The sequence below is a fragment of the Sinocyclocheilus anshuiensis genome, unplaced genomic scaffold, assembly GCF_001515605.1.
Source record: "Sinocyclocheilus anshuiensis isolate Anshui unplaced genomic scaffold, SAMN03320099.WGS_v1.1 scaffold267, whole genome shotgun sequence".
Taxonomy (NCBI): Eukaryota; Metazoa; Chordata; class Actinopteri; order Cypriniformes; family Cyprinidae; genus Sinocyclocheilus; species Sinocyclocheilus anshuiensis.
The window spans coordinates 269,392-293,318 of record NW_015552637.1 but is presented as its reverse complement, the minus strand read 5'-3'; the positions used below and the strand labels follow the sequence as shown (position 1 = coordinate 293,318).

General features: G+C 39.5%; 2 protein-coding genes across 3 annotated transcripts in view; both read left to right on the top strand.

Moving 5' to 3' along the window:
* The window catches only part of LOC107666832 (eukaryotic translation initiation factor 3 subunit E-A-like), a 69,740-nt gene extending 57,015 nt beyond the window's left edge, over nt 1-12,725 (top strand). For both annotated transcript variants that reach the window (XM_016458316.1, XM_016458315.1), the window contains 4 exons: nt 3,694-3,803; nt 8,318-8,420; nt 9,507-9,641; nt 12,509-12,725. In XM_016458316.1, the coding sequence (XP_016313802.1) occupies nt 3,694-3,803; nt 8,318-8,420; nt 9,507-9,641; nt 12,509-12,547 (387 nt within the window). In that variant the 3' untranslated portion in view covers nt 12,548-12,725. The remainder of the gene's footprint in view (nt 1-3,693; nt 3,804-8,317; nt 8,421-9,506; nt 9,642-12,508) is intronic.
* A 2,273-nt stretch (nt 12,726-14,998) lies between these two features.
* Nucleotides 14,999-23,927, top strand: part of LOC107666766 (R-spondin-2) — a 60,292-nt gene continuing 51,363 nt past the window's right edge. Inside the window, exon 1 of the mRNA XM_016458199.1 lies at nt 14,999-15,778. Within this exon, the coding sequence (XP_016313685.1) occupies nt 15,676-15,778 (103 nt within the window). The 5' untranslated portion in view covers nt 14,999-15,675. The remainder of the gene's footprint in view (nt 15,779-23,927) is intronic.

Genomic DNA, 23,927 nt, shown 5'->3' with positions numbered 1-23,927 from the left:
GTATGACAGTCCCAGTCATAGTTATTAATATTCTGCATTGTTGTTTGTCCTGCTCGCGCTGCGCGCTGAAGAGATAATTACCGTAGTACTACAATGAAGCGCTTTACTGCAGCGCAACTCAACCAAATGCATCTTATACGAGATAAATAATATATACACGATATATATAAACTGACTGAAATATTTTGAAATCACTTATACCCTACCTGATTGAAAAAATTCAGTAGTTGAAATCAGACATTGGGCACCCTCATATGGCCAAAATGGCATGATGATAACACTTCAGCGAATATTCGACTGTGAGATTGGTAGTCGAAATCAGGCTCCTCTTATCGAAGCATCGAATCTTCGACTATTTGGGGTCACCCCTAATATATATATATATATATATATATATATATAAATAACACACACAGCCTGTCTGAACCTGATTTTTCAGCGTCCACTACTCCAAGTCTTTAGTGTCACCTGAGCCATCAGAAATTTGATGCTCAAGAAACATTTCTTATTGAACAGTTAAATAAACCGTTAATGCTTAAAGGGGTCATATGATGCGATTTCAATTTTTCCTTTCTCTTTGGAGTGTTACAAGCTCTTGGTGCATAAAGAAGATTTGTAAAGTTGCAAAGACTAAAGTCTCAAATCCAAAGAGATATTCTTTATAAAAGTTAAGAGTCAACCAATCCTACCTAAAACGGCTCGTTCTAACATGCCCCCACATGTCTACGTCACGATGTGGGAAGATTTGCATAACGCCGCCCAAATGCTCACGCAAAAAAAGAAGGCATAACTTTCATTCTTGCTGTTGCCGCCGCTGCCATGTTGTGGAGTCGCTGTATGTTTCATTGTGAAAGCGAAACTACTTTGTTTGGCCTTCCAAGTGAGGACACAACTAGAAATCAGTGGTCAAGTTGTATTTACAACACTGTTCCAGAACAGTTCAACCCAAATATTCAGATGCAGCGCATTTTATGGAGGACTGTTTCCTGAACCTGCAGAGTAGCCTACAATGCGTCTGTGCACAAAGGCTGTTTTTATAAAGTGGGGCAGTTCCAACTTTGCAAGGACAGTCTGGCGCTTCTGACTCACAGCCTGTATGTTTTTTATATTTAAATAATTTGCCACTGAGTAGGCTTGTTGTTTCTCCGATCACCAATGCAGTATGTTAAGGGATGTAACATTTCCGTCACACGCTTGAGGTATTCGGCCAATCACAACGCACTGAATAGCTGGCCAATCAGAGCACACCTCGCTTTTTTAGAACGATGAGCTTTGTAAAAATCGACGCGTTTCAGAAAGGCGGGGCATAGAGGAGAAACAATAATGTACATTATATGGAAAATTACATCTTTTTAGCAACATCATATGACCACTTTAATATTTTTTGTGGAAACTGTGATGCATGTATTCTTTGATGAATAGAAAGTTCAAAATAACAGCGTTTATTTGAAATAATAAAAAGCCTTTACTGTCACTTTTTAATCGATTTAATACTGAATAAAAGGTTTTTTTTTTTTAATTCATACTGACCCTAAACTAGATGTCTAAAACAACCTAAAATTACCCAAATACAGCACCGTTGTTTACAAGCAATTCTTTAGCATATCATCAGCACCCATGGCTCCAGAGGTTCTGCAGGCCTGTGATTCAATCCAACTGGACACGGTCCTGGATCTGTAGAGACTGACCGCATAAGTGTTCTGGGATTTTCTTCAAGCTGTGGATCATCACATTGCTTACTTTGCATCGTAATTACCTTATCATGCTTATCCAGTCAGATTTTGTAATTTTTCCTTCTTCACTTGATCCATTTCAGCGGAGAGGGGCCATTTGCACAGTGTTTTGGGCTCATAATGTCTACGCTATGCATAAAACATAGACACAACCTTATATAGTCCTGTTTTCAATCTTCAAAAAATCAAAAAGCTGCACTTTAAGATTCCAGTAAGCTGAAATTGATGTTTTTTTTGTGCTACTTTGAAATTGTCGTAGCCTTGTTCTCTTCCCCTCTTACAGAAAAACCTCGACAGTAATTATATAGCAGTTAAGCAAACTGTTATCAGCTTAAGATATGACATTGTCAGTGATGAAATGTGTGTTGACTGATAGGGCCATGGCCATGTAGTTGGGATTTCTTCAAGCAGAACCACAGAGATAGTAGCTCTCAAAGCCTAAGCAAACAAAGTGGGGGCTGTGAGCGCAGACGCGCATACAAAGTTGCGGGACGGGGGACTGCATGTGAACCGTGCAGGGACAGCGGGGGATTACACATGTCTTCAGCCGTTTGGAATGCACTGACTGTTTGCGTTTTGACTGCAAGGTAAAGCACACCAGGTCTCTGCAGGATGTGGAGGTTAGTATGCGGTGATCAGAACTCAGCTGCTGAGCGTCTGAGATTGATAGTAGATGGTAGTTGAGAAATTTGAAAGCAGTGGCACTGTAAATTGGTTCTCCCGCGCAGCCCGGTGGACCCTGCGGCAACGGGCAAGACAAACGGTGATAAGTCACAGCCATTGCGGTGAATTTGGTGGCTGGCTCTGTTCCTGCCCCGTTTCATGTGGGGGCTGTGGATTTCCAAGGTCTGCGGTTAGTTTAGAGTGCTGAGAATGACCCCAGTTTTTTTTTTTCTTTTCTTTTTTTTGTGCTTCCAGATACTGGTTTTCTCCTGTGAGGATATCATTAAACACCGTTGTATATGTGTTAGCTATAGGCCTCTCCTGCATTCATTTCCATAATTTGTCATAATTTTATTTTAATTTGCATTGCTTTTGGCATTTTTCCCATACCGTTATTCCCCAACCCGGTGCTATTACAGAGACCTCAGGATGAAGTGGAACTGTTTTTATTTCAGTTCTGAGTTTATATAAACTTTCTGTTCTGCTCATTGTCCCGTTTAGCCACAGTTTTCTGTGTTCCAGCAAAGGTTGGGAACGAATGCTGCTTGTAAAACATGTGACAATGAGTGCATTTGCATGTGTTTACGAAGAAGCGATTACAAGAACATTTACATAAAAAAAATATTCAGGTTTGATTTTTCTCAAAGTTTTTACATCAGAATATAGTCAGACATTTTATTTTATATTTTACAAATAAGATTAAAATTTATGCTATTTAAATTTGTCACAATATAATACATGCACTACCTTTTTAAATATTCTTTTATTCAGCAAGGATGCATTAAACTGATCAAAAGTAACAGTAAAGACATTTACATTGTTGCAAAAAAATTCAAATAAATGCTGTTCTTCTGAACTTTGTTCATCACAGAATCCTGAAAAAAGTATTTCACAGAGTAATGGCTGCAGAAAATACAGCTTTGTGATCACAGGAATTAAATACTTTTGAAAATATTTAAAAATAGCAAACAATTATTTTAAATTGGTAATAATATTTCACAATATTACTGTTTTACTTTATTTTTAATAAAATAAATGCAGTCTTGCTGAGCATAAGAGACTCATTTAAAAATATTACAAAATCTTACTGGCACCACAACTTTTGAAATGTATTTTATGATATATAAAGCCTTTATATTGTAGGGGGTCATATTTGGGAGTCTTAAAAAGTGAAAAAGTTTGAAACGCTCTTTTTTTTTTTTTTTTTTTTTTAACTTACACGTTTTAGCATAATCAACATAGGATTGAATGCATTTTAATGCACGGTGTCTAATGTCAATGTTTATATCTTTTAAAGGTGCTGGTGAATGATTTTTTCCTTGTGGCCTGCCTTGAGGACTTCATTGAAAATGCCCGCTTGTTCATCTTCGAGACCTTCTGCCGAATTCACCAGTGCATCAGTATAAGGTAAGCACTCGGATTTCGATGCAGTACAAAATAACTTTGCTGGATCATGTAACAAAACATTGAAGTACCATTTAAAGTGAACAAATTGATGATAAATTGTTGTCAGGAATGATCAAAAAGAAAAAAAAAAAGGTAGCCGGTCTGAAAATGTGTCCACGATGTGGGAACGCTTCCTGTTTCCTCTCTTCCATTCCCACTCCACTCTCTGATAAGTTTTTATTACCCAGTGTGCTGGAGGAAGCATGTCCAGAGACCGGCTGCCAGCACCTCAATCTCACACATGGAGACACGCATTCAGAACCAGACATCCCAGGCACATCCACCCATCTGTTTTGAAGCATGTCTAAAGGGTCTACATATTGGCCCTCTGGAGGATCTTAATGGCTGCGCCCCGTCTGTGGATAATACAGCGGTTTTTTGTCTTCCAAGCACCACCCTGTTATTGTTTGTTGCGTTGTCACATCCTTGTTAGGACTGTAACATAATGGCGCTTTGAGATTTTCATGCGCGCTAATTCTCTTAACCGAACCGAAGAGGAATTTTGCTGCAATTAAACAAATTATAGAAACTAGTTAAGGTACATTAACAGTGATTCACGCTGACCATTGATCCACATGGTTCAATTACCACTGACACAATGCATCTTCTGAACTCCTCATAGACTCTCCGGTCTGCGTCCGGCTGAATGTGGCAGGTGTTTTATTACCACTTTACTCCAGTTGCGCTTTTTTATTGGCCCTTTTACGGTATTTATACGGCATCGTAGGCTTCCAGAGAAGATACGCAATGGTTTCAGTCCCAAAGATTTTCCATTGGTGGAAAAGAAGTGGTCTGTATGGAAAGGGAGGTTTGGGCGGGTGTCACTGGTTTCCCTCTGCCTGGTTCCTATTAGCCTTCCAGTGACGGAGTGCGGAGCAGAGAGGCCGCGTTGCCCTCCTGCCTGTTTAATGAGCTTTCATAACTAGTAGTCTTTGAGCATCTGTCCTGCATTCATTTTCCCGCCGTCGCCTCTGCGCGCCAAGCAGAAAGCACTTGACGGCAAACTGGAGATCTGCTAACAGGTTGCATCTACCTCGGGGGATTTATGACATCCTGTAAAATCCCGAAGGGGACCACGTTCGCGAATGCACACGCTCACCCGACACAATATCATATACCATGTTTGATGAAAGGCCTGTGGAGGCTTTTTTATTTTTTTTGTATTTTCTCCAGCAGTGCACATGCATAGTCGTAGCCATTCGGAATCTGTTATTTCTCTTCTAACCGCACACCCGGCGATCAAAAACCAGCCATCCCCAGGTTCTCACACTATTTCCATGCTTCATTGTACAGCCTAATTGCTCGCTCGCATTTTCTGAGCTGTATAAAACCAAGAAGGGCTGGAGTCAAGGTTGAAACATGGAATGTGATCAGGCTCTGTCCAAATCTCCAGTTGCAGATAGTCTGGAATTGATTTGGAGTCCTGGCTCTTTTTTGGCAGTCTCGTTGCAATTGAATCCATTTTCTTGTCAAAGGCGACAAAGGTAATGCTGAACTAGGAAACTGAATTGTGATTGCTGTTTATCTGTTCAAGTTAGTAGCTCAAAGGAGTCGCCTGAAAGGCTGCGTTTTGTCTGTTTAGGGGCTTGGAAAACATCCATTTTGGTTTATTACTGCATGTCACTGGTACAGTACGCAGAAGTCCTCTGCAGCTAATTGTGGACTCGAATGAAATGTATGCAGTTTTGTAGCACTTTTGTTAAGTTTACAGTTGTTGGCCTTGAATGAGTAGGCAGGATTTTTATTTCTGTTTTTGCCCTCAGCATACACCAAAAAAGACCACAACTACAAATGGCTTTATATATAAAAATGTCTTGTGAAAAGGCTCTATTTGAAATCTGGTTTTATGACTTGCACTTTTGATGGCCTTTGCATTTTTGTGTCTTGTCCTCAAAGACTTAAATTCCCAATTTTGCATGCATTGGCCCTGATTTGAGTAGTCTGTGTGCGCTTAATGAGAATTTTAGCTTTAAGTTGAATGGTGTTTCCAATCTTGTCATCTGTAAATCATTGTGGTCTCTTACAGTCCACAGTAATTCATTTTACAGTTGATTTGCAGGGCCACTGATATAGGAGGCATTGTTCTATTTCATCTGCATGTTTGTTTTCCTTCCCTTAAGGCCCATTCACACTAAGAATGATAACTATAACGTTAACTATTAGTTTCTGTCTATACCAAAAGATGTTAACATTCTGTTTATAACAAGCATTTAGGATATGTCGTCTGCTGCTTTAAATAGTGTAGATTTTTTTTCTTTTACTATTTTTTTACTCTTTTTAATATTAATAGTCAAGTCTATTAAGTGCTATTTTTATTAAACGTATTTAAATTTTTATTTTACGTAATTGTTTTTACATTTTATAATTACTAGTACAAATAATAATACATTATTAATTCAGTTTACATCCCTACCAAAAACCCTGCATTTCCATAAGAAAAACAAGCATGTGTCATTGAAACTACCAACATTTTCTTCTAAGTGAAGAGAAGAGGATGTTTTAAGGGGAATCAGTTTTACCCCAAGCTATGAAGCAGGGGTCACTTCCAATGATGTGAATCTCTTTGTGCCTTCATATGGAAATATTTAACAATGCATTTGTTTTGAGTCTACTATGTTTAAAACTTCTGTAGTGCAGGTCAGCACTGTATCAATTCGCAGCTGACCTTTTAACAGTCTACGGCTCCTGGAGTGAGACCGCTTGCCCCAGTCCCACCGGCCTGTATTCGGAATTGGATAAATCAACTGCAAGGAGCTGGTACATGCAAGGGGTTGAAGTGAAAATGATCCTTACCCTCCTCCACCCCCTAACCCCAGAGGACCAGGTTTAAGTCTGTGTAAAATGAGACTGCAGCGAGAGGAGTCAAGCAGCTTGGCTTAAACCGCCCTGTCAGGCACTTATGCTTGAGTGGGTCGTTCACCCAACCTCTTTCTTTTCCATAATTACTTCTTTCAGCGTTTGTATATTTTTGGTTTCAGTTCAGACTTTCATTCATATTAGTGGCAAGCACATGTACGTACTACCTTTTCCCCCCTTTCTCATTTTAAAGCTGGATAAAATTAGATTAGCGTGTGTGTGGGCCATTTCATTGCGCCGAGGCAGTGGTTGACCTTGGTCTCTGGTTTAGCTTGTCCGGAGGGTCAGCTCCCCAAAGAGGAAACTCGATCTTATTTGTTTTTTTCAAAGTCGATCTTTGACTCTGGCTTGACTGACATGTGTCACCACTTAATTAAACCAGTGAAATAACATTCGTTGCCGCTTGCGTCACTAGAGTAAACCGGCACCAAGTTTGTTCAAGCTGTTTATTTATCATGCGATTCTCTCCTAAAACCAGTAATTTGGACTGATAATGAACTCTGGCATTTCCATAGATTTTTCTGTGAAAGCTCAAAAGTCTGCTTCGTTTCAGACATGGTCTAAACCTCTAGGTCTGCGGGCCTGTAATGGATGTACAGCTATCTAAACTTCCCAGTGTCTTAATTGGTTTCCTGTTCCTTTTCGGCTGTAATTGTTCATCAGTGTGTCGTATGCTTTGCAGAGTGCTTTGGGGCTGCCGAAGAGCTTGGGTTTCATGTCCTTGCTTTAACCCCTGGAGTCGACAGGCATTCCTTTTTCCCGTAGCGAGTGTCACCGCTTGATGTTGGACATGTGTTAACCATCACCAGCTTGGAACTCGTGATGTGACAACCGGCACATTCGTTGGCGGTTAGCTCTTAAATAATGAGCTTTATGACCAATCTAGCCTGTCACGCATCATTTTCTGAGGGTTTCACTGGGAGCGAAATGATATAAGCTGTCATCTCTGCCTGTCTCCAGACCCATGCTGTTGCCACGGTGGGTGATTGAGTTATTAACCTTTCACTGTGAAAGCATATTCATTGTTTGGAAACCTGGTGTGTAGAACAGAACGGGACAAGCCTGCACTTTCTGACTTCCACGAAATGAGCTTAGCCGAAAAGAAAGCCAGCTGCGGTAGTAGGATTGTTGATCAAAGAACACTAGAGCCCCTGCTGCCACCTTCCTCCCTCAATGACACATCTGTGAAGGAGGCACCTGGCTTCATTTATAGACAGTTTCTTTAAAATGTCAGGTGGATGGTCAGTAGAAGTCATGCAAGTCCATGCAGTGTCCTTTTGTTCTTGTCTGCAAAGTTTCGTCACTACCTTGACCTCATACTCACAAAAGCGCAATGATGTAATTGTACTCCGTTTTTATGGGTTTCTTAGTGAGATTAGAATCACGGACTTGATTACATAATGCAAGGCATTTGTCACTCTTGAACAGATGTCTAAATGCTGGGGTATGACAGTAAACCCATTATCATCCAGCACTTTCGATCAGCACTTTAAACCTGCATGCACACACACACTCCACAAGCTTGTTATACACCTCACAATTTTCACGGAATGCCATCAGTGTATATAATGTTCTCCCCTTACCCAAGTTTTGTCCTAATGGACTGTGTTGCCTCACAGTATGCTGGCCGATAAGCTGAATATGACTCCCGAGGCGGCAGAAAGATGGATTGTCAACCTCATTCGTAATGCCAGGCTGGATGCCAAAATCGACTCCAAACTGGTGAGAGTCTCTTATATTTTATTTCACTCTTGTTTCTCTGCCTCCCTCCTCAAATAGCGAATGATTGATAGATGCTGCGTTAGTGTCCTTTAATTAGTCTGAAAATCAAATTCAGCCTCTTTTGTGCAGGGATTGTGTTCTGCTTTAAAACATAAAGGAGAGGCAATCGATTACGTCAGTTATTCTGCTCAGTGCTCGTTTACTCACTATATCCTTCCTCGAGGGTAAGAGGACTGTCATTACGGTCCTAAAGGAGGGTCATTCTCAATATGGTGACATATGTACTTTACTTTTTAGTCATGAAAAAGATTAATATTTAAGAAGAACTATAGAAATCATTCTATAACTGTTTTCTTTCTTTCTTTCTTTCTCTCTCTCTCTCTCTCTCTCTACTTGATTAATATACATTATATATATATATATATATATCAGTATCTCACAGAAGTGAGTACACCCCATACATTTTTGTAAATATTTTATTATCTTTTCATGTGACAACACTGAAGAAATGACACTTTGCTACAATGTAAAAATTTACACTGTTATACAAGCTGTACACTCACTACTTTACATTGTAGCAAAGTGTAATTTCTTCAGTGTTGTCACGTGAAAAGATTTTTAAGAAAATAAAATATTTACAAAAATGTGAGGGGTGTACTCACTTCTGTGAGATACTGTATATATATATATACACACACACATATATTTTAATCTTCTTTGAAGTATAGAAAGTTCAAAAGGATAATTTTATGTATTTCTTTTGTAATGTTATAAATGTATTTACTGTCACTTTTGATTAATGTAAATGCTGAAAAAACAAAACTTTTGAACAGTAGTGTCATTATTTAATATTCGTGTGAAAGGAACATTTTTTTGCAACTGACCCAGGAACTTGGTCATAACACCCAAACCAAGTAACAGGACTTCTGATCTCAGAAATCACATGACATTCTACTGGAATGACCTAGAATTAGCTCCTGCGTGTTCATGAGGAGGTTGTGAAAATGTGTCTGTGGCAACAGAAAAGGATTGGTGTTCTCTAAGTTTAGCTCTGAATCTCTTTTCCTCTCCTCTTTTCTTTGGCAGGGTCACGTGGTAATGGGCAACAACGCCATATCACCGTATCAGCAGGTGATCGAGAAAACCAAGAGCCTTTCGTTCCGCAGCCAAATGCTGGCCATGAACATCGAGAAGAAGCAGAGCAACGCAAACAGGAATGAGGTCAAAGCAGCAGAGCATCTCTCCTTCTTTTATCTGATCGGTTTGTCTTGAGCCCTGTAGTTTACACACACAAATGATCTATTCAGAAGAATGTCGAGCGGCAGTCAGCCCCGAACTGTCTTTACACGGCGTAAACCAGTAAGAGCAAGTTTAACGGAGCGAGCGCTTTCATCATGCCGTTTTTCTTCAAAGGCCTAATGACAAGGTAGCAGAGCACAGCCATAAAGAAGAGGGTCTGAGTCCCATGACTCAGCGCTGCAGAGTAAATAATGTTTGCACACAATCGCACACACGCTCCGTGGAGTTCCCTGCGTTTAGGAGTCACCACAGATGTTTTGCTTGGGGTCCAGTCGGTCTTCGTTTGATCTTGGCCTTGCGCTCTGATTGGCCCACGACAAACGTGCCCTCACTTAGTTTGAAATAGAGCGTTTCAAAATAACAGCCTTTAAATGTCTCAGTCCCTCAAAACACATCATTTAACTGACTCACTCACACAAACACCACAATGGCAAAGGCCATAACACACAGTCCTGTATTTTGATGTGTTTGGCCAGACACAATTTAATTTAACATTTTCTTAGGAAAAACCCAAAGGAAAGGTGTGAACGTGAACACTAACTTCCTGTACTTGCAAAATGACCGCAGTTTTGTAGTAGATAGTTTCAAGAGATTGTGGACCAAAACCAGGCGACAAGCACTTGCAGTTGCATTATTCCATTTTTTTAATAAATAAATAAACAAAAATGTAGCTAAATGGGACTACAGAGGTTGTCAGGGACAATAAATTGAATCATGCTGAACACAAAAACCCATCTACTAAATAGTCTGCTTTTACAGCTTTGTTGTGTTTATAATCATGCTCTTGTAAACTAGTCTAACTCAGACTTTCAGGTAAAATTATTATTATTTTTTTTTTTTTAAATAAAGACCAAAAGAGTTGTCAGAAGAAGCTTTGTGATGGTGATGTTAAACTCAGTGTAGTTTGTTTATAGCAAAATGCGATTTGTATTTAGGCCTCAGGATTCATAAGAGTTGTGTTAATTTGTGAACATTATCATGATGGACCAAATATCTAAGAATTAAAAACTTTTGTTGGTCACAGAGCTTATTTTATGCTATAATACAAAGGCCAATGAAAAATCCTATTGGGTTTTTGTTGAGGGAGCCACGGTAATTTTTTCCACCACTATTTATCTCCCTTTTGTTTTCGTTTTTTTGTCTTGCAATTATTTTTTTTTTAAATATAGAAACTCAGAAACCTAAATATAGAGCGAGATATTAATGGAGAATTGCAAGGGCTGTGCGATTAATCGAAATCGAACCGCAATCGCGATTTGAGACGTTGCGATTTACTAGTCGCAAAGCCTGCGATGTGGACGCGATATGACTCTGTTCCAGAGCAAACGCAAATGCATGACTGCCAGCCTTGAGTGGCAGTCTTACTAACCAATTGAGTGAGCCCACCTCCGTTCTCCCCAATCAGCACTGCTCTAGCCAACTGCGTAAATGCCCACCATTAAAAAACAAATAGAAAGTGCGTCTACAGGGTCAGATCGACAGTCAGGCAAATTAATACTAAAGAAAAACTTATGTAATATGAGATCACTTCGGCTTCGAAATGACAGACACCGAACAAAAAGTAATTTGCAAGAACTGCCACAATGCATAATTAGTACTGGAGAATAAAAGATACATTTTAGACATTTTTATTAGTACATGAACGTTATCTTACACATTTTATCTTCCCAACAGATTCTAATTTGAAATAAATTTATAATGCATGTTCGCTATTCCCAATTCGGAAGACTGCACACACAGCCTGTGTCTCTAAAATACTCCTACTCGCTCCTCTCTGCCCCACGCTCCGCGTATCCCGCGTCTCACGGACGAGCCGTTCACACACGCAGCCAGTTTAGTAATACTCATTTATACTCGCGCCCGGCTCTGCACCGCAAGTCTCCACGAGCGCATTTGGCAATATGGACGAGGCTAGAAGCACGCATCGCGCGCAACCTGACAACTCGTGCCTGGCTCCGCGTTTAAAACAAATGTAAATTCAGTCTAACTGCTTGTTAATTTCACTTGTTCTTAAAATCCTAAATACTTAAAAATGAATAAATCAGCCTGTAACCTATTTAATACTTTGCATAATAGGACTAAAGTAATACAGTTCTTTTTTTATACAAAAACAAATCTTTCCTGTGAAATTCAGTAATTAATTAAATTCTGTAAAAGTAGTAATGCCATTATAATCATCCCTGCTGAAAAAACAATAGAAGCCCTCCCAAAACACAATAGAAAATTTAATGGATTTAAGGGTTATAATGGGAATTGTATTGGTTTTAATATAATAGTGTCTACTGGTATTTGATGGATTCTATTAGTGGGATGTAATCTGGCAGATGGGAACCAATAGAACAACAGTAATTCCTATTGGAATAATGCCCAAAACACACTATTAAAAGGAATTTTGTAATGGTTTTAATGGAAACCATAAGATTTTCTCTGATGGTTTCTATTGTTTTTTTTTTTCAGCAAGGTAACAATACCCATACTGTGCTGCACACTATTGACAATATTGAGCTGAAGCTTGACTTTGCAAAATTAAAATCGCAAATCAAATCGCAATATCTGTCAAACAAAATCGCAATTAGATATTTTCCCCAAATCGCACAGCCCTGAGAAAGAGTCAGAATTCTAAATGTTAAATGTCGCAATTACGAGTTTATAACCCGTATTCCGGGTTGGCCTACAAAAATACATCCATCACTGCAGCACTCTATAGCATGTTCATTCATCTATAATGACCTCACATGCAATTGTGTTGGTTAATAACATCTTTTGGCTCTCTCTTCCTTTCTATTCAGACTCCAAACTGGGCAGCTCAGGATTCTGGCTTTTATTGAGTGGATCTTTGTGGACAGTACACTTCAATCTAACCTTCCAGCATTCCCATACTGTGGCCGAACATCCTGTTCTCCCTCTCGTGTCCCTCAAAAGAGCGAGACAGAGGCCTTATTTTTACACTTGGGTACAAAATGCGTCTGGTATTAAATAAAAAAAAAAAAAACCCTTACAAAACCATCTTCACCTCATGCTTGCATTTTATTCCTGGACATTACAAATGGTGGTTGAGGGTTAAGTGGTTGTGATCTTTTGTGTAATAGATGAAGTTTTAATGTGCTCTGAGTCACTGAGTGGGACGGGGGGTTTTGTGCCGCTGCACATGTATGCGTCGTAATGATGAATGAGTGTTTAGTCTGCTGCGTTTATGGCGCTGTTATGTAGCGGCCCACTCCACTGTGGCGAAGAGGGCACGGAAATGTGATCGTCCCGACTCTCGTTATCATTTTCGACGTCGCTTGTCCTCTTTGTTCGCAGTCGGGCACGTCAGATGTGCTAGACAGTCAACATAATGCCTCCCCACCTTTCCCATCTCATCCCATCTTCTGCGCGTGACACCTACAGTCTGCCGCTCTATATGTTTTCTATTTCCATCTCTCGCTCGCAGGTGCTGCAGGCTGGGATTCGAAGCGTGTCTTAATGTCTGCTTTGGGGGGAGGGGGGAGGAAGGAGGGGGGTGGGCTAAAGTGATTGGTTTACCGGTCCTGTGCCATGACACATTACGAAAATAAAACCCTCCTAGCCCTTAATTATCACATTCACCTTAGGAGTGCTGTCTCAGATGTTGTTTTAGTAAGACATCCAGACCAACAGCAGACGTGTGGCTGAGAAGGTTGTCCACCACAACGTCTGTCACTTCACTTAAAGTAAATAAACAAACACCCAAACGAAAAGGTCAACGTAGGTTTTGGTTAAAAGGGCTACATAATCTTTCCCTTTTTCGCATTGTTCATTCCTTTTCCCTTACATGAAAAGGTTTACATTTGTTCAAAAACAGGCCACATAATTAAAATATACAACGTATGTTCCATAATAAATTTTTCTCGGGGATTATTCCTTGAGTGCTGTTTTTTCCAAATTGCAATTTTTTTTTTTTTTTTTTACAAGAGCAGGCATAAATTTAGAGCAGCTTTTCAGTAATATGAGAGATCATTACGGAGTCTTCTCCAATGCATAAGCTTCGAGTTGTCGGAATCACTTCAGGTGCTTCAGTTTTATATTGAGGTTATAGTATGCACATAAATGTCTTTGCAGTAAATGGCTATAACTAAAATTAGACCGTCAAGCAACCTGATACAACTCGAGTGTAAGGAAGGCAGGTGAATAAATATATCTTCAATAAGATTTATTTTAATGAGAAATTAAACTCTATTGTGTTTCACTGATGGAGACAAATAGCCTTCATATAATCTTCATATAATTAACATTGACTTTGGGAGAATTTCACTTTGACCTGACCTGGAAGATTTCTAGATCATTTGAGCCAAAAATAACGGGTGGAATAAGACATTTAAGATAGAGTCAAAAAATTGATGTATAAATAAAAGATTAAGTGCCACACCTAGTGGTCAAGCTGGGTAAAACATTTCTTGGATTTCAAGCAATTTATATCTATTTTGGCATAGAAGCTTCTAAAGGAAATTGCCTCAGCAATCTTTCTTTTTGCATTTTAAATGGTTTTAAAACTTAAAATAATATTAATGTCTTAAAAGAAAACTGTTATGTTGGACGTGAAAAGCGATATTAAGTTGTATTAATGCTAATATATAAAAATAAATAGCAGTCTTTTAGATTTTTTAAACTAAAACGTTTGTTATTATAGCCCCAGATATCATAAGAGAACCCTTATTTTTGCCTCTCACGTTGTATGTATTAATTATTGAGTTTTCTGAATTTATTTATCTCATTTTATCCCTGTTGATTAAAAAATGAAACCACTCTAAGTAGGTTTGCTGATCTTAGCAGATTTAAACTGGTATCCTGCCTGGGAAAGCTGGTGTCCAGCTGGTTTACTGAGTCACAAAGCTTGGCTTCTAGACCCTACTAAAACCAGCAAAACCATGTTTAAATTTTTGTAAATTTTTCCCAACAGTATGAAACCAAGGAAATGCAGATTGCAGTTCAGGTAATTTATATACAGTATTTTAAGTTGTTTTTAATATGGTGCTACTTTAATGTGGGGGTGGGGTGGGGGGTGTAAATATACGATCAATCCACAATACTATTAATTTAAGTCAATGCACTAGGACCCTGGGGCTCATATGTAGTGTATAGAGACAGCGGGAGAAATTCCATTTGTCATCTTCTAAAACTTAAACAAGGAGGGAAGGGAGGGGGCAAACAGCCCTCTCTCTGACCGAGGGGCTTCTGAAAGTGCTCTGAAAAGCCCCACAAGATCTTGGAGTCTCCACGTGACAGCAGCGCCTATATAGCATCAGCACCAGTAGAGTGATACTCCATCACCAGCCGAGCACTGCAGCACATGCCACAGTTACACACACATCCTCATGCACCTCAAGGGTTTATTCTAGAGCTTTTGCAGCCTATTGCGTCCATGTGTTTTCTCACTCAGTCTAGGGGACGAAGGGACTAAACTTTTCCTGCGAGAGGGATGCTGGATGTGCCAAGTCCACTTTGGCAGTCGGAAGAAACTTGATGAATAGGCAAAGTTTCTCTTTTTTGGACTGGACCCGCGCAGGTATATTTTCTTTCGCTCCTCGCATCTACTTTTGAGGGCATCCACCGCGTCCCGTGCGCTTTTGGAGATTAGCTAATTCAAGTTCTTTTGAATGAAATAGTTCGCTCGCAAACCACGTTGATCCATCAAGGTGTATTTGTTACTCAAAGAACCTCAAGTTAAAAGCTTTCTCTCTCTTTACAGACAATAACGAGACACTTTTTAGAGCATAAAAAGCGCGTTTCGCGCTCTAAAATGACATTAACCGGTGGTGAAAGATGGTGTTTTCTCTACCCCTCTAATGTGTGACACAACTGAGTCCGGACTCCTCAACTCCCCGCTCCTCTGTGGAAAAATATACATATTGAACCCTCATATACGGACCTTGCAGGTTCGCGGCGAGTACCTTTGACGCTTTCTTTCGTGAGTCGGGACAATCATACAGCCGCCCAGATGCAGTTTCGTCTGTTCTCATTTGCGCTGATCGTGTTGAACTGTGTGGACTACAGCCACTGTCAGACGCAGCAGTCTCACCGCTGGAGAAGAAACAAAAGAGGTGAGGGAACCGTGAATGTGGCTTTGATAGATGCTTTATTAATTGTCTAATTAGTCATTTAGCTGACGCTTCTACACAGAGAGACCTACGGTCCGCGTATGACAGGGACTGTCCCACCTGGTGTTACGCTGCCAAAAATTACCATGGTAACCGTACGCTTTCAGAAGCTTTCTGTGATTTGACTATTTTTTGATGGAAGCAGTGGCAAGCTTCCACTGTTTTACAACAGTATGAATGGCTAGTTGTAACTCTAATACTCTGGCGAAAACTGTCTTTACCATAGTATTTTTGTAGAATGAGGTCGCTGTCTTGCTCAAGGATTCAGTGATGTTCCTCGGGGCACTGCAACTTCTCGAAGTTTTAGACTTCCACATGTATGTTGCCAAAATGTTAAAAAGTAGATCCTTTAATGTTATTAACATAATTAGGTGTTTTTAAGAATACACACATTCTTGTTTTATTTATTTTTGGCGTGCATAATTGAATCCAAGAGTGCGCTTTTCCCCTACACCAGAAGAATTTTAGGAAGTTTACCTACATTGAAAATTTCAGGGTTTGTTGTACCTTCAAGAAGAGAATGTTGCATTAGAATTGGGTTTCAGCGTCAGTTTCCGTCAGAGAATGCGCGTTGTGGTACCATCATCCGTGACGATTTTTATTTTAAAGGTATCTTTCTTTCATTGACATCATGTTTAACTACGTTACGCCTTTAATTTGTTATAAATAACGGCGCCTTAAACTATTTTCCAACTGAGATCGGTAGGCTATAAAAGGCTTTAAAAACACATTTTATATTAAGAAAGTACATGACATAAAAATATGGACAGCCGTTTTATATAAAGTCTGTCACTTTCCAGTTACATAGTTTCACATAGTAGGTGTAATATATAGGCTAATTATTTCAACATTTCAGTAAATTCAAAAGTTTGACAAATTGCGCTAAATACGGAAGTCCCGTTGGTCTACAGTTGTAACCATACGCCGCACTATTGCTTTCAGTTGAGTAGGCTACGTCTACTAAATGTAAGTGTCTGCGTATCATTTTATCATAGATATACACATTTATAACTTTTTAATATTTTTTTTTTCTTTAAATGTTCTTAAGATACTAGATGGTTGAATAAGTATGCTAAAGACGCGGGAAAACCCCGGAAAATGACTGACATTCTTTTAAAAAGTCCACACTCAAAAACCCTAAAAGTCATTGAATAGTTCGCACACTTTACTAAAGCCTTGATTTTATAATGTCAAATCTCATTATGATTCGGATAGGTTGGTGAGTTCACATGTCTTGTTTTGGAGAACATCAATTTACTGTATGAATAATCTTAAAGAATCTGGAAAATTCATTCTCAAGTAGCTAACTGTTGATCAGATGATCCTCACAGTGTGGCTCTGTCTGGTGGCCATTTGATGAATAGAGCTTTCCTTTTCCCTTTTCAAATGCACTGACCCTCCTTTTGCCCTAAGCCGCTTTTAATTGATCTCTCAGACAGACATTGATTAAGCTTTGAACAACTGGTGCAAGTATAACAATCCACTCTTAAGAGCCGCAGGGATTTAACCCATCAGTAAATATGAGGGTTGCCTTGCTTAGCCAATGCATATGGACAAAGGGGGGCTGAAAGTCAAGCATTTCAAACTTCTCCATCCCTCCCCAAAGCCTCAAACCCTTGAACATCAGTCATTCATTGCATGTGACAGAACAACCGCCTCCCAATTGAACTTGAGCCCAAATAAAGACACTTGCTGACACCACGGCTGATATGCGCTCTTAAATCCGCAGAGATGTAAATTGGGAGGCATTCATAGATTTAATCACATGCATGGCATGCCAGGGGAAACCTCTGCTCCCATCTGCAAATAATCAGCCAGACACTGTTGGGAACTGGCACACACAAGTTTTCAGCCTCACTGTTTTTCTACAAGATTTGCGATTTCAAATACTACGTAATATAATTTTCTTAATAGGATCAAACTTGTTGGCAGAGGCAGACGAGTTAAGCATTTTCTGGGGGATTGGAGGAGTTTAATGGGGAAAATGGTGGCAAAAGTGCATCTGGAGGTGAGCGGGATCCTGTGTAGTGTATGTGTAAATGGTGACGCATTTGTAAAATATGCCTTGGAGGTGCAGTGAACTCGAACTTTGAGTTTGAACCTGTGGACAGAAATGTGTGTGTGTGTGTGTGTGTGTGTGTGTACGGGGTTGTTGCAGAGAGTGACGTTTTGAAATGCCGCCAAGCTTTAGATTTGCTTAATTTCTATATTTATCATACTTACTGAGGGCTGTATCGCTGTTCAATTGAGTCTAAAATGCTGAAATGGTTTTCTTGCCCTCAGTGTACTTGAGACAGCTTTATGTGCAGTCTTTTCTGGCATGCTCGTGTGCAATCTACAATCCCACCTCACCCCAGCGACACGGTCAATCCTCTTGAACTGTTTTACAAGACTTTGTCTTAACCGCCTCACAACTGTATTTATTCTCATCAGATACTCCATTAAAGCTGATCAGGAACATATTACTTTTTCTTTTGTTTTTATTTATTATTGCTTACATTTCAGCTGATTGCATTCACACAGGCTTCCCCAGATGAGTATAACAAAGCCAAAAGCAAGTAACATTAAATTAGCACCTCTGTACCCCCCATTCAGTGCTTTATGGATGCCAGTGAGTTTGCTGTTATCATTGCTTGGCCCAGGGGTAATACTTTTCATTTTTATTCTCTGGCTAATGATGCCACCTGCTGACTACATAAAAACTGTGGGCTCACGAAAACCAGCGCGGGCCAGAGAACAAATTCACACACATGACTTGCTAGTTTGACAAGCCAGAAGGGGTGTTAATGCTTTAGCCTCAGAGCTACTGCTCTGAAACATCAAAAACAACTTTTTTTTAGTATGTATAGGAACATAGAATTTGGTCCTTTCTAAGTGCACAAGCCATTTACTTGCACTTTAAGTAAAACTCTGCATTACGGGAGGTTAAGAAGCGACTAGCTCTGATGAACGGTCCGATTAAGCTCATGGTAATGGAACTAATAGAAGTCTGTTTCCAGAGAAACACAGTCACGGTAATCCATGGGGAAGTGGAGGAGAGGAAAGATTTAGCTCCATCACTGAGCTCCTCGGCTTCACCCCCAAGAGATTAGGGGGAAAGCACCTGTATTTTAACACTATCGAACAGTTATATCTTAATCTGCTGGCAGCACACAGCGATCTGTCCCATTATGCCTCATAAGTTGTTTTGCATATAAATATTTAATAAAGAAGTATAAAATGCAAGATGATCAATTTATATGGTTCACAACTGAGTAAATCCAAACATGTGTTTCTTTTCTTTCTGAAAAATATTTTAAACAATATCTCATTTTTTTTATTTATTCATTTATTTTTCATGCAATGAAAGTCACTGTTGTTTGCATACAGATTTGGGAATGCATACAGGTTTGGAACAATGTAAGGGTGAGTAAATGATGAGTATAAAAGATTGTTTCCACCCTGGCATAAAAAAAGTAGTAGACTTTATAGTAGACGACTTTATAGTTTGCTATTCTGATTTTGAGTTTGTATCTTACAGTTTTTACTTTTTTCTCACATTTCTGACTTTTTTTCTTATTTAAATTCAGAATTGAAATATATAAACAACACAGAATTGGGAGGAAAAAGTAATAATTGTGATATAGAAACTCTAATATAGAATTGTGAGATGTAAACTCAGAATTCAGAAAAAAAAAAATCTGAGATTCTGAGTTAGCATCTCACAGTTCTGACATTTTCTTCAGAATTGCGAGATATAAGCTTACAATATGTGGGATAAAATGTCGCAATTACCTTTTTTTATTTTTATGTTATTGAAATGGGGTTCAATAGATGACAGAATTGTCATTTTTGGGTAAACTATGTCTTTGCTGCATGCCAAAAAAAACCTGGTCTGAGTTTGAAATGGCAAGAGCAGAGTGTAGGATGTAAAAGACCTCTTTGTTTTACAGTGATCAGGTCATTAACATTTGTTCGGGAAGACATAAAAAAAGAGTAATGACAAAAAGAACTGTTTAGAGCTATGCTTTGTACAAGTTTACCCAAGGTCCCAGGTTTCTGGGTGTAAGTGTTCATGTTGGCTCTTGCTATGTTCATGCCACTTAATGTTCTGATGAAGTGCGTGACAGGATGGGTGACTTCAGAGTGACTCCAGAGTCTCTTTATTAAAGAAAATAATAATAGCATTCTGCCACTCTTCTTTTGGAAAATGTGACCTGTCGTTTCATTCTAATCCATAATTTAAGTGAAGTTCTATGGAATTGACATTCATTTAGTTTTGTCAAGTACATCCAGCTCTCTCACCCAGCCATTCATTCTCCTGGCCAGGAGTGACTTTTTTATTCCAGCAGGTTAGACGGAGTTGGTTGTGCTCACTGTGTCCCTCTCCTGTTGCACCGCAGCCTTCCGTCGATCTGTGGCATGATCACTTTGGTGAATCTCTGAGAACTGAGTGTGCGTGAGCGAGAACATCATTAGACGAAGAGTTTATACTGAGGGAGGGATGGATGGCATATTTGAGGAGATCAGTTAGAGATGGTTGGAGCACCATCACCTGAGACGGATTAAATCTTTTGGTGTTCTGAGGGAACAAATATATGATGAGACTTCCTTCTCTCCCTTTGTTACTCACTTTCCCCTTTCAGCTATCCTGTATACTCTTAAAAATAAAAGTTTTTTTTATTGCCATTGATGGTTCCATTAAGAGCTTTTAACATCCATTGAACCTTTTCATTGCAAGGTTGTTTTTAGTGGAAATAGGCTAATACAATTACAATGAATTAAGAAAAAATGGTTCTTTTAAGAACTATTCACTGAAAGGTTCTTTTGGGAGCCAAAATGGTTATTTTATGGCATCACTGCGAAAACCTGTTTTGGAATCTTTTAAGAGTGTGTCTGCACAATGTGCTGCTTGTTTATATCGATACAAGTGGGGCCACTCTTTTTTTCATTGGAAATTGTAAGTCTGATTGCATAGAAAAGTAATAAAAGACTGTCCATATCCTCTTTACTATTAACTCCATTAACTAATATAATTCATTTAAACAGGTCCAAAGTTTTGCACAAGACCGGGCGTCTTGTGTCCAAATGCTTTCCTCGTCACCAGGGTGCTGCCTCATGTTCCAAGCAGAGAACTGATGAGCATTGAATGCGTGCAGCTGAGAAAGGTTTTGTAACACTTTCCACGCCTTCATTCGTCATGCCGCAACGGAGAAATACCCATTGTGCGTTCATAGATTTTTTTTTTTTTTTTTATTGTAACGTACACATGGGGATCCTCACCACTGGCCTCAATCGTTGTCATCAGAAGATCCCATATGTTGGCAAAGCTAAATGCCAAACAGATGGTTTCCTCTCAGGCTACAATTTACCACACTGTAAAAGTTAATTTTCGGAAATGTGAAATAAAATAGACTTATTATATGAATCGTATTATAATACGCTCCATATTTCCCGATAGTGATTGAAAACCATGGTGCCACAGACAAAAGGTCCAGTGTGCCTTTTAAATTCCAGGGAGATGTTTTTTTTATATGTTCACCTCTGTTATTTCATCAGCAGCCAGCCCCCTGAAGTAATTTTACTTTAATGCATTTCTTATAAGGCTACTAAATATGGCAAGCCTGTTGCGGTTGATTCTCTTGAGGTTATTGAGCAGTAAAACTGTTGAATACTGGACTTGTTTCCAAGATGTAAACATAACACAAGTTGTTTTAACATTAAGCAAATGGTTTAAAATAGTAACTTGAGTCATTCAATGACAACTAAATAGTATTGAAAGGTGTTTGTTGAATAACAATACGAATTCATAGGGGCTGTTCACACTGAATGCATTTTTAAATTTCATCGGAGCTATTTTTAATTGTTTATTTGTGTACCTTTTAATTTATATTTGGCCTTTCCATTGTCTCAATTTGTCACCATTTTAGGATGGCATGTCCAGTTGAAAGTAGCCCCCTGCATTCTGTTCTGTTTCACCCTGTCTTTTTGGTTTTGAATGCAAGAACGCGTGATGTACATTCGCGCATCTGTACCATGCGTGTTATTCAAAAGCATTGCTTTTTACATCAAGTACTGGTTTTATTTGGTATCATCCGGACACTTGATGAAGTGAGACAAACACTGTGCATGTCACGGACATAGTTTTGCCTGTTCTGTGACAGATATTTGCTCTGTTCCAAAACCTAGCGAGCTTCCTCCATAGCCAGCATTTTAAGACATCAAAAGTGAATTTCCAACATGTCTTTTCTGAAAAATTCGCATCTTGATTATGCTTCCTTCTGAGATGTCTAATTTTTTGCCTATTTTACAAGACGGCATTGCTTTTGGCCTTCATGTAGAAGCCAATTGTAGAATGGATTGCAACAAAAAAATTGGTAAATATACTTGTATGCACATGAATCCATAGTGTTGCATTAAAATTGAGAGGTTTTTAACAAATTCTTGCCTTCTGTAGAGCGTTCCAAATCACTGATCATTTGGAGGTTATGTTTTAGTTAGAATGCTGTTCTAGAATGTAGCTGCCTATGTAGATAAGTAGGCAGTGAGGAAGTTCACTACATTTTGAAACAGAGCTTGAACGTAAAGAAATCTTGCTGGTCTTGTACCATTCACTTCCCTATGAATCACCCACCCCTCCCATCCTGATCCAGCTATATGAGAAAGGACGGGAGAGCACAGACAGGGTAATGGAGTGTCAGTTGAGTGTGCTGGACATTTTGAAGAATATAATTGGTTGTTCAAAGTGCTTTGGAAGGGTTGGAGAAATCGAACTGCCTTGAGTAGGCTCTTTGTGTTCCCAGGCCTTGCCAGGTTCTATTCTGTACCGCATTTATGTTCGCCCTTTGCGAGAACGTCGGTCCGTGTGTGTGCAGGCCTCCTATTGTACCTAGTCCGAATCGATCGCCGAGGCCTTGTTGTAACATAAGCTCTAGAGGCTTCCTCAGACAGAAACACACATACATATGCAGGCGTGTGAGGTCTGTCTCCAGCTCTGATGGATATTTACATCCACGCCTACACAAATCGCTGGAACAACAACAAGGGGGAGCAATGGGCTGCCGTTTCCCCCTCCCCGTCCCACTAACACCCGACAGATGGACAGGCCTCCTCTGTTCCCCTGCGCTTGATAGGACCTTTAATTACGCATCCACACCACATCAAACCAGCCATCCACACGCCTTGCTTTCAGTATGGTGCGGAAGTGAGACGGTCAGGGGCAATAAAGCTACACCGCTCGCTTGTAATTTGTCCGTGGATTGAGCTTGGGTCTCGTCCCCTTTGCCCTGTCATTGTGCCCGTCTTCATTGTGGGTCTGGACTTTCTAAGAACTTGGAAGGGAGGTAGACACCCTGCCTGCTGCCTGCCTGCCTGTGGAACCCAGAAGCCCTGGTGTGGTTTTAATCAAGGCCAGGCATGGTAGTCATTATAGTGCCCTGGCGCTAAGCTCATTGTCTTTCTTTGTCTCTCTCCCGCCCTCCCTCTCTTTCTGTGAGGATTCAGCATGCATCTCAGATGTGAAGAGGTCCTCAAGGGTCACTAGCCGTTGATGAGAGCGTGAGTGTCAGCGGTTTGTGAGCAGTAGCCAACATGTATCTGTAATCAGCGTATTTGTTCGGAGTCGTGAGTCATATGCGACCTCGCTTAATGCAACAGAACTAAACAAAAAGGTCTTCAAAACATTCTGTTCTCTATTATATAATAAGCTGTGCGCTTTTTGCAATGGGAAATAGGAAATTAATGGGCGATTCTGTGTCAATCTTATGAATTTGTTATGGATAGGAGTATAAAATGCTCAATTTACTTCATTACTATCATGTCGTCACTAAAATGGTTTATAAGTTCTCTCTCACAGACTGAAGTATTTGTTCCCTCAAGAGAAAAAATAACCTTTTACTAATATATCTACAGTATATATATATAAGGTGCACAGTGATGTATGTCAGGAAAATATTTACTAAGCTTACACTATACCGTTCAAAAGTTTGGGGTCAGTAAGTTTTTTTTGTTGTTGTTTTTCTTTAAATTAAGAAATTAAGTTAAGTTTTAATCCTGAAAAATGTATCACAGTTCCACAAAAATATTAAGCAGCACATCTGTTTTCAACATTGAT